This window comes from Lotus japonicus, chromosome 2, assembly GCF_012489685.1.
Source record: "Lotus japonicus ecotype B-129 chromosome 2, LjGifu_v1.2".
NCBI lineage: Eukaryota > Viridiplantae > Streptophyta > Magnoliopsida > Fabales > Fabaceae > Lotus > Lotus japonicus.
In genome coordinates, this window is record NC_080042.1 from 16,703,814 (window position 1) to 16,715,625 (window position 11,812).

The 11,812-nt window shown below is 40.0% G+C and overlaps 1 protein-coding gene across 1 annotated transcript; it reads right to left on the bottom strand.

The window, feature by feature from the left end:
• Positions 1 to 1,584: 1,584 nt before the first annotated feature.
• Positions 1,585 to 3,886, bottom strand: LOC130736134 (uncharacterized). The gene is made up of 3 exons (XM_057587980.1): positions 2,526 to 3,886; positions 2,027 to 2,423; positions 1,585 to 1,926 (listed from the first exon to the last, which is right to left on the bottom strand). The coding sequence occupies exons 1-3, from the start codon at positions 3,884 to 3,886 to the stop codon at positions 1,585 to 1,587; spliced, it is 2,100 nt and encodes a 699-aa protein (XP_057443963.1).
• Positions 3,887 to 11,812: the final 7,926 nt, after the last annotated feature.

Here is an 11,812-nt window from a genome sequence, read left to right on the forward strand (position 1 = left end):
CAGCCAGGGTCATGTTACATGCAAAGAAGATTCCACTTAAGTTCTGGGCTGAGGCTATGAATACTGCATGCTACATCCACAACAGAGTCACCATTAGAGCTGGAACTAACTCTACTCAGTATGAAATATGGAAAGGTAGGAAACCTACAGTAAAGCACTTTCATATATTTGGAAGCAAATTCTATATTCTTGCTGATCGTGAACCAAGAAGAAAGTTGGATCCAAAGAGTGATGAAGGGATATTCATGGGATACTCAACAAATAGCAAAGCCTATAGAGTATTCAATTCTCGCACAAAAACCATGATGGAATCAGTAAATGTGAGTGTTGATGATGAGCTTAGTGCAAGCAAGGAATCCAATCTTAGTGAAGAAGAAGATAGTGCAGATGTTCTAGCCGATGATCCAGTAACGAACCTCGACAATGAGTCTGATACAAGTGCAGATGAACATGAAGACAAGCTGTCTATACAGAATAAAGCCCCATCCATCAGGATTCAAAAGATCCATCCTCAAGAAAATATTATTGGTGAGCTTCAGGATGAAGTAACAACCAGGTCCAGAAGTCTTATTGCTCATGGATGCTACATCTCAAAGATAGAACCCAGCAATGTCAAAGAAGCTCTTACTGATGAATACTGGATAAATACAATGTAAGAAGAGCTTGTAAGACCAAGATTTAGTCATGTAGTACAACTCTATATTTTGATGATTACATGTTAACTATTGTGTATGAACAATTATGGTACTCTAACGTTGTTTTCTAAGTGTTTAAATGACAGGCTCTGGCTCTGGTCAAAAGACACTTTCTTAGAAGCACTAAGCCAAAAAGAGTAACCAACGCAACGCTTTCGCACTCACTATGTTCTGATTAAACAGTAGTATATGCTTCAGAAGTTCTGAAGATGATAAGCTCTGATGTGGATTCATATCACTTAAAGTTCTGAAGACCAGAAGCTCTGAAGGTCCAGAGGCTCTGAAGGTCCAGAAGCTAAGAAGTGAAGATTTTGAAATCCAAGAGTAAGCTGGCTCTGAAGACCAAGTACTTCACCGCTCTGATTGTGTTTACCCTAGCTTTCTTAGAAGCACTTCATTGTAAACCAAACCTTTCAAACAGTTAGTTTGTATTTCCTTAAGGAACCAAATTTTGTCAGCTCCTTGAGAAGACTAAGAGAGTGAATCTTAGTGTTTTCTAGTTCATTGTATTGTTAGTCACTAAGCAGGTTGCTGGCAAGGTAATCAAACTCGAGAGTTTAGGTAAACTCGTGGAGGGGGGGTAAACTCGACTCGTAAACTCGTAAGAGTTTACCGCATGCAAAAAATACATATAAAAAACACTATTATGGTGATGAACGCACACTAACAACATTAAAAATGAACCAAATCACCAACAATAGTGATAAGAACAAGTTCAAACCATAAATTAAATTACTAACAAGTTTAAGTTCATACATAAAAGCACTAAATAATGCAAATTAAAGGTTTCACAAGTCATAAACTCATAATAAAACATTAAACAAAAGCCAACAAGTAATGATATCAAATTTCAAATACTTCAACATCTTAAAATCCATCATCATGGCCATCATTCATCACCACCACTATCATGATCATCATCATCAAATTCTGCTCCCGATGAGAGAGGCTCATCAAGTATAGGATCAAAGATCAAATGCTCGGGGTCCCCTTCAAGAGTAGGCTCTTTTGTGACTTGATTCTCACCAACAATGTCATTATCCCCAACAAGAGATTGTTCATCAATCTCTTCCACATCTTCAGTTATCCATTCGTCATCAGATTCTATATCATCAAAAGGAAGGACAACTTTTCTTCTAACTTGTCTAGATCTTAACTTGTTGTTGTACATCACATAGACCAAGTCATTCATCCTTTGCTGATGCAAACGATTCCTTCTCTTTGTGTGAACCTAGCAATAAAAATTAATATCCAAAATTAAGGCTCATAATTTCAATTCTAAACAAACAAAGTTGATAACTAAAAAGTAAAAACATAATAAATTTATTTACCATTTCAAATGCACTCCAATTACGCTCACATCCAGAAGAGCTACAAGTCAAGCTAAGAATACGGATAGCAAAGTTCTTCAGTTCTGGGCATCCATCACCATACATGCTCCACCAATCTGCAGGAGCCATAGTCTTCCTACTACTCTTGGCATTAGCATCACCAAACAAAGAATGAGATTTCTGAAACAAAGGAATCTGATTATGAATCTTATGCCTCACCAAGGGGTCACTTGTCATCCTATCCACACAAGCAAATAACCCTTGCTTGGTCTCAAGGTCCTTTACAAAAGCATCATCATAGTGAAATCGGGGATTGAGGTAATAAGCAGCTGCATGTAATGGCTTATGGAGTTGGTTTTCCCACCTTTCATCAATAATCTTCCACACAGGCTCATAACTACACACCAATAGAAATACAAATATCAAAGAGTAAATATAATTAGGTTTTAGGCATGTTCCAAAAAAACAACACATAAAAAGATAAATTAACAAAGTTTACCTTCTTTGGACAGAATTGAAATTGCTTTTTATCTTCTCCTTGGCCGCATGCATCTCAGCATATAAAAAACCCATGGCGGGGTTCTCATCCGAATCCACCAAGCGAAGGACAGACATAAGAGGAATGGCAGCCTTGAGACATATGGTTATATTATTCCATAGACGACTATCCAAAACCATGCTTTGCACTTTTTTCCCATCTGATGAGGTAGAAACCTTGGTTGCTTTCCATTCTTCTGAGCCAAACATAGTCATCAATGCAACTTTAAGCTCATTTAGGCATCCCAAAGTCAAATATGATGTGGCGAATCGAGTGGCACCCGGCCTAATTAACTCTCTGTCTTTAGTAAAATGTTTCAACAAGGGAATGAGCATTGTTCTAGAGTATATGAATGTGGTGATCTTCCTTCCTTTTTTTATAGTTGATTCATGCACCTTTAGCTTCTTCTCAAAATCCTCCAAGATCAAATCAATGCAATGAGCAGCACACGGAGTCCAATACAAGTTCTTTCTTTTCTCCATAAGCTTTTGCCCAGCAGCTTTGTAATTTGCAGCATTATCTGTGACTACTTGCACTACATTCTCCTCTCCAACATGCTCCACAACATCATCTAGCATCTTGAAAACCTTGTCTGTTGTTTTAGAAATATCAGAAGTGTCCAATGAATATAGAAAAACAGTCCCCATAGGGCTGTTCACCAGAAAATTACAAATGGAACGCCTTTTCATATCAGTCCATCCATCCGACATGATTGTACAACCATTTTTCTTCCAATCCTGCTTAAACTCATCAAGCATGTTATGTGTTTCCTTGACTGCTCGCTTCAAGAGAGGCACTCTAATGTCATGAAAGGAAGGATGCTTATAACCAATCCCATATCTAGCAACCATGTCCAACATCTTCATAAATTCTGGATTTCTTATAGCATTGAAGGGAATAGCACTTGTGTAGAAAAACTTTGCAACTTGTAGATCAACTTGCTCCTTGTAGTTCTTCTTTACTATTTGATTCATTGTTGCTTGAACCCCACCACCATTTTTTACATTTGTAGTAAACTTTAAAATGCCATTCCCTTTTCTTTGAGAGCTTTCCGTTTGTACATCCTCACCCTCCCCCTCAACATCACCTCCATACTGAGTCAATTTCCTTTTTTTATCTTTTGCAGCTTTAGCATTGTCCACAAAATCCTGCATAACTAGTCTAACATCTTCAGGCACACCGACACAAGGTTCTGAATCTTCGCTTGATCCAGCAAGATGATGCTTAAATCTGAATATTCCTCCACTGACAATTTTTGGGCAATAATTGCATTTAACTTTTCGAGCATTGCCCTCAATATCAACCCCATGTTTCCACCCCATATCAGACCGATTCCAGGAGCATTTTTCCTCCTATTTCTAGGTCCAGTAGCAGCGCTTGTTTCGTTTGAGGCACTTGAGGGATCAACTTGAGACATTGCTGCAAATAACAACATATAATAAAGAACAAAAATTACATGGAGAGCAGAGGATATAACAACAGAACAAGAATGTCTAATTTCTAAACTCCATGGTTCTAATTTCTAAACTAGCGATTACAATTTACAAAATCAACATAGCAACAGCCAACAGCCAAGTGCCAACAGTCAAGTGCCAAGTGTAAGATCAAGTTTTGATCTAGTAGTACAACTCTATGTTTTGATGATTACAAGTTAACCTTTTGATATGAACAATTGTGGTACTCTAACGTGTTTTTCTGAGTGTGCTATTTACAGGCTCTGACCTCAACTCAATCTCACACAAATCAGAAGCACTGTGTATAAAGGGTAACCCAAGCAACGCTTTCGCATTCACCATGTTCAGTATGAACAGTGGAAAAGCTTCAGAAGTTCTGAAGCTATACAAACTCTGATGTGGACTCAATCGCTAGAAGCTCTGAAGATCCAGAAGTTCTGATAACCAAGAAACACTGAAGGTTCAGATGTTCTGATGGTGTAGAAGACTCTGAAGATCCAGAAGCTGAATAGTGGAAACTCTGAAGTCCAAAAGCAAGAAACTCTGAAGGCCATGTTCTTCCCTCTGAGTTCAGAATCAGAAGATACAATGGTCAGAGGATCTGTGCTTTCCCTCTGACTCTGATCAACCGGCTTCACAAGTTCCAATATGAAGTATTCCCCTGATCAGAAGTCTCCTAGGTTAAAAGGTCAAGTCGCTATCCAAGTACAAAAGCAAGTGTACCTTCCTGACGACCTACCTAACGTTCTCAGCCACAGCAGAAGCTGGATTTTCCAGAACTGCCCTCCAACGGTAGCATTTCCCATGCAACGCTCAACCCTAATCCTTGGAGTATATATAGAGGCTGAAGATTGAAAGAAGCGGCTAGAAGAAGTAATACACACGCGCAAGACATATTCAAAATATTCTAAGCTTTCTTTCATCTGAAATTCATTGTGTTTACTATTAGCTTTTTAGAAGCAAATCTCTTGTAAACAATTCTTTGATAAACAGTTTGTTTAGTTCCTTTAGGAGATCAAGGTTGATCGGATCCTAGAGAAGACTAAGAGAGTGAATCTTAGTGTGAGCTAAGTCAGTGTAATTGTTAGTCACTTGTAGGTTTCAAGTGCAGTTGTAACTCTTACCTGATTAGTGGATTGCCTTCATTCTAAGAAGGAAGAAATCACCTTAACGGGTGGACTGGAGTAGCTTGAGTGATTTATCAAGTGAACCAGGATAAAATCCTTGTGTGCTTTTCTATCTCTTATCTTTAGCACTTAAGTTCTCGAAAGATTTGTCAAAATCTTTAAGGTGGAAGTTTTGTTCTGAAAACGTTATTCAAAGCCCCCCTTTCTACCGTTTTTCATACCTTCAATTGGTATCAGAGCGCAAGTTCTGATTACCACACCTAACAGTGTTCAGTGATCCGGGCCGGTGTGAAAAACAATGGCTGCCACCACCAGTGAAACTCAAAGAGATGGTTACAATGCAAAGCCTCCTATGTTCGATGGTCAAAGGTTCGAATATTGGAAAGATAGACTGGAAAGTTTCTTTCTGGGTTTCGATGCAGATCTCTGGGATATTATTGTGGATGGCTATGAGCGTCCAGTTGATGCAGATGGCAAGAAGATCCCAAGGTCAGAGATGACTGCAGATCCCAAGCTGTACTCACAACATCACAAAGCAAGAGCAATTCTTCTAAGTGCTATTTCCTATGAGGAGTACCAGAAGATTACAGATCGTGAGTTTGCTAAAGGCATTTTTGAATCTCTGAAGATGTCTCATGAAGGAAACAAGAAAGTCAAAGAATCAAAGGCATTGTCTTTGATCCAAAAGTATGAATCCTTCATCATGGAGCCAAATGAGTCCATTGAAGAAATGTTCTCCAGATTTCAATTGCTTGTAGCTGGCATACGACCTCTCAACAAGAGCTACACAACAAAAGATCATGTCATAAGGGTCATCAGGTGTCTTCCTGAAAGTTGGATGCCTTTGGTGACTTCAATAGAGCTCACGAGAGACGTTGAGAATATGAGTTTAGAAGAACTCATCAGCATTTTGAAATGCCATGAGCTGAAACGCTCAGAGATGCAAGATCTGAGGAAAAAGTCCATAGCCTTGAAATCCAAATCTGAAAAGGCTAAGGTTGAGAAGTCAAAGGCTCTTCAAGCTGAAGAAGAAGAATCTGAAGAAGCATCAGAAGATTCTGATGAAGATGAGCTGACTCTGATCTCCAAGAGACTCAACCGCATCTGGAAGCACAGGCAGAGCAAGTTCAAAGGCTCTAGAAAGGCAAAAGGAAAGTATGAGTCCTCATGCCAGAAGAAGTCTTCAATCAAGGAAGTCACATGTTTTGAGTGCAAAGAATCTGGGCACTACAAAAGTGATTGTCCAAAGTTGAAGAAAGACAAGAAGCCAAAGAAGCACTTCAAGACAAAGAAGAGTCTGATGGTGACATTTGATGAATCAGAGTCAGAGGATGTTGACTCTGATGGTGAAGTCCAAGGACTCATGGCAATTGTCAAAGACAAGGAAGCAGAGTCAAAGGAAGCTGTTGACTCTGACTCAGAATCAGAAGGAGATCCTAACTCAGACGATGAAAATGAGGTATTTGCTTCTTTCTCTACCTCTGAACTGAAACATGCTTTGTCTGATATCATGGATAAGTATAACTCTTTATTGTCTAAGCATAAAAAGTTGAAAAAGAACTTATCTGCTGTCTCCAAGACTCCTTCTGAACATGAGAAAATTATTTCTGATTTGAAAAATGAAAATCATGCTTTGGTAAATTCTAACTCTGTGCTTAAGAACCAGATTGCTAAGTTAGAAGAAATTGTTGCCTGTGATGCCTCTGATTGTAGAAATGAATCTAAGTATGAAAAGTCTTTTCAAAGATTCCTAGCTAAAAGCGTGGATAGAAGCTTAATGGCTTCAATGATCTATGGCGTAAGCAGAAATGGAATGCATGGCATTGGCTATTCTAAACCAATTAGAAATGAGCCTTCTGTGTCTAAAGCTAAATCCTTGTATGAATGCTTTGTTCCCTCTGGTACCATATTGCCTGATCCTGTACCTGCTAAAATTGCTAAAAACCCTCTTAAAAAGGGATCTTTCTCTATGACTAAATATCATGCAAATATTCCTTTAAAATATTATGTTGAGACACCCAAGGTGATCAGAACCTCTGGGGTAACTAACAAAAGAGGACCCAGAAAGTGGGTACCTAAGGACAAGATTATCTATGTTGCAGATATCCTTGATAGCTCCACTGAAACACCAATCATGGTATCTGGACAGTGGATGCTCGCGTCACATGACGGGAGAAAAGCGTATGTTCCGAGAGCTGAAACTTAAGCCTGGAGGCGAAGTTGGCTTCGGAGGAAATGAAAAGGGTAAAATTGTTGGTACTGATACTATTTGTGTAGATAGTAGTCCATGCATTGATAATGTTTTATTGGTAGACGGCTTAACACATAACTTATTGTCTATAAGTCAATTAGCTGACAAGGGTTATGATGTTATATTCAATCAAAAGTCCTGCCGGGCTGTAAGTCAGATCGATGGCTCTGTTCTGTTTAACAGCAAGAGGAAGAACAACATTTATAAGATCAGATTATCTGAGTTGGAGGCTCAGAATGTGAAGTGCCTTCTGTCTGTTAATAAAGAGCAGTGGGTATGGCATAGACGGTTAGGGCATGCCAGTATGAGAAAGATTTCTCAGCTGAGCAAGCTAAACCTTGTCAGGGGCTTACCTAATCTGAAGTTCGCTTCAGACGCTCTTTGTGAAGCATGTCAGAAAGGCAAATTCACAAAAGTCCCTTTCAAGGCAAAGAATGTTGTCTCAACCTCAAGGCCGTTAGAACTTCTGCATATCGACCTGTTTGGACCAGTGAAAACTGAGTCTATAGGTGGCAAGAGATATGGGATGGTTATCGTTGATGACTATAGCCGCTGGACATGGGTAAAGTTTCTAACCCGCAAGGATGAGTCTCATGCTGTGTTCTCTACCTTCATTGCTCAAGTGCAAAACGAGAAGGCTTGTAGGATTGTGCGTGTCAGAAGTGACCATGGTGGAGAGTTTGAGAATGACAAGTTTGAGAGTCTGTTTGATTCCTATGGAATTGCACATGATTTCTCTTGTTCCAGAACTCCTCAACAAAATGGTGTTGTTGAGAGGAAGAACAGAACTCTTCAGGAGATGGCTAGAACCATGCTCCAAGAAACTGGCATGGCTAAGCACTTTTGGGCAGAGGCAGTAAATACAGCATGTTACATTCAGAACAGAATCTCTGTGAGACCAATTCTGAATAAGACTCCTTATGAATTGTGGATGAACATAAAACCCAACATTTCTTATTTTCATCCTTTTGGCTGTGTTTGTTATGTTCTCAATACTAAGGATAGATTGCATAAATTTGATGCTAAGTCTTCTAAGTGTCTATTACTTGGTTATTCTGATAGATCTAAAGGTTTTAGATTTTATAATACTGATGCTAAGACTATTAAAGAATCTATTCATGTTAGATTTGATGATAAGCTTGACTCTGACCAGTCAAAGCTAGTTGAAAAGTTTGCAGATTTAAGCATTAATTTTTCTGACAAAGGCAAAGCTCCAGAGGAAGTTGAGCCAGAGGAAGATGAACCAGAGGAAGAAGCTGGTCCCTCTAACTCACAAACTCTGAAGAAGAGCAGAATCACTGCAGCTCACCCTAAGGAATTGATTCTGGGCAACAAAGATGAACCAGTCAGAACCAGATCTGCCTTCAGACCCTCTGAAGAGACCTTGCTGAGTCTGAAAGGATTGGTGTCCTTAATTGAACCCAAGTCCATAGATGAAGCTCTTCAGGACAAGGATTGGATTCTGGCCATGGAAGAAGAATTAAATCAATTCTCCAAGAACGATGTTTGGAGCTTAGTGAAGAAGCCTGAGAATGTCCATGTTATTGGAACGAAATGGGTATTCAGAAACAAGCTAAATGAGAAAGGAGATGTAGTCAGAAACAAGGCAAGGCTAGTTGCTCAAGGCTACAGCCAGCAGGAAGGAATAGACTACACTGAAACATTTGCTCCAGTAGCAAGACTGGAGGCAATCAGACTATTGATCTCTTTCTCAGTAAATCACAACATAGTTCTACATCAGATGGACGTAAAGAGTGCCTTCCTAAATGGTTATATCTCAGAGGAAGTCTATGTTCATCAACCCCCAGGTTTTGAAGATGAAAAGAAACCAGACCATGTGTTCAAATTGAAGAAATCACTCTACGGTCTGAAGCAAGCTCCCAGAGCATGGTATGAGAGACTTAGCTCATTCCTTCTGGAGAATGAGTTTGTAAGGGGTAAAGTAGATACAACTCTTTTTTGCAAGACTTATAAAGATGATATCTTAATTGTGCAAATTTATGTTGATGATATTATATTTGGTTCTGCTAATCAATCTCTATGCAAAGAATTTTCTGAGATGATGCAGGCTGAATTTGAGATGAGTATGATGGGAGAATTAAAGTACTTTCTGGGAATACAAGTTGATCAAACACCAGAAGGAACATATATCCATCAGAGCAAGTACACTAAAGAACTTCTGAAGAAGTTCAATATGCTGGAATCTACAGTGGCCAAGAATCCAATGCATCCTACATGCATTTTGGAGAAAGAAGATAAAAGTGGTAAAGTATGTCAGAAGCTCTATCGTGGAATGATAGGTTCACTTCTATACTTAACTGCATCTAGGCCAGACATATTATTTAGTGTTCACTTATGTGCTCGTTTCCAATCAGATCCAAGGGAAACCCACTTAACTGCTGTTAAGAGGATCCTAAGGTATCTGAAAGGCACCACTAACCTTGGCTTGATGTATAAGAAAACATCAGAGTATAAGCTTTCAGGTTATTGTGATGCTGATTATGCTGGAGATAGAACAGAGAGAAAAAGTACTTCTGGAAATTGTCAATTTCTGGGAAGCAATCTAGTCTCATGGGCAAGCAAGAGGCAATCAACCATTGCACTATCAACTGCAGAGGCAGAATATATCTCAGCAGCAATATGCAGCACTCAGATGCTCTGGATGAAACATCAGCTGGAGGATTATCAGATCCTTGAGAGCAATATCCCAATCTATTGTGATAACACTGCTGCAATCTCATTGAGTAAGAATCCTATCTTGCATTCAAGGGCAAAGCACATTGAGGTAAAGTATCACTTTATTAGAGATTATGTACAGAAGGGCGTACTTCTTCTGAAGTTTGTTGATACTGACCATCAATGGGCAGATATCTTTACAAAGCCCTTAGCAGAGGATAGATTTAATTTTATTCTGAAAAATCTAAACATGGACTTTTGTCCAGAGTGAAGATGGATCAGAACCTCTGACTATGATACTTCTTGATCAGAAGATGTCTAGTCCAGAAGGTAACTCAATCAGAGTGTGTGTGCCCACTGGTACTGACTCTGAAGCTGAGACAACAACACGTGTGTCAGAATTTCTGATGCATAATTCCTTGTGCCCGTGTGACAGTCTGTTATGATTGCGTGTAGATATGCTTATCTCCTGTGTGTGATTGTGTATTTTACTGTTACTATCTATCTTTAATTTTCAACCGTTGATCTTAAAGTGCTTTTTGAATCAACAACGGTTATTTGATAAAACCCACTATACACACACGTTCTCGTTCACTTCCGGTTTTCACTCTCGCACTCTCTGCTTTTCAAAACCGCCTCTTTCTTGATTTCTCTCTCGATCTCTCTTCATCCTTCAAACTTCATCTTCTACCTCAAACCTTCAACCTCTTCAAAATGGTGAGACAAACCAGAAGATCTACTGCAGATGCACCTCAGTTCCCTCACATGGTAGTTGGTTTGGCAACGGGTCAAAGGGGCTCTGAGAACCCGGCACAAGAACAAGTTCAAGCTCAAGAGCAGATTGTTCCAATTGCAGAACGGGGCTGTGCCGTTCACTGCGTATTTGCTCCTGAGGAACTCCAAGTCCTGGCAGAATGGAGATTCGACCTCGACAACCTGGCTGCAAATGGGTTTGATCTTCGTCCTGAAGTCCAAGCTCAAGGTTGGGGAAACTACTTCAACCGACTTCGAGGACCGGTGTATGAGAAGTTGGTCAAGGAATTCTGGAAGCACGCCGACTGCGATGATACTCAAGTGGTATCTCATATTCTTGGCAGAAAGATCATCATCACTGAGAAGTCATTCGTGAATCTGCTAGGTGCAGACACTGCTTATGGGTATCGGTTCCAATTCACTGAGTCGAAGCTGAAACCCAGCACCAAAGACAAAATCAACCAGGCCCTGTACACCACTTTCAAACCGGGCAAGACGAGTTACAAGGTGATGGACCTTCACCCCAAACTCAGGATCTGGCACAAGATCCTACTCAACTGCATAAACCAGAGACCGAAGGGCAGTTCTCCAGACTACATCAACTTCAACCAGAAGGTGATGTTGTTCTTCATCCAAGATCAGGAGAAGATCTGCCTTCCCTACTTCCTGTTCTCCTACTTGAAGGAATGCATCCGGAAGTCTCGCACCACCGCCTCCATCAAGTCTGCGATCAAATATATCCCTTTTGGGAGGCTGCTCTCAGACTTTCTCATTGAAAGCAACCTGGTGCAAGATCTGGTTAATGCTGGATGTGTAGAGGATCTGAGCACAATTGTCAGTGATGTCTTCACTGCAAACTCTCTGAAGAAGATGGGTTTGGTCCAGAAGAAGATTGCTCCTGCTCGTGAAGACATATCCTCTGAGATCAGAAGCAGACGGATGCCTCTGAATGACTACCCACTGTGGACTCAAGCAGACAATCCTGAA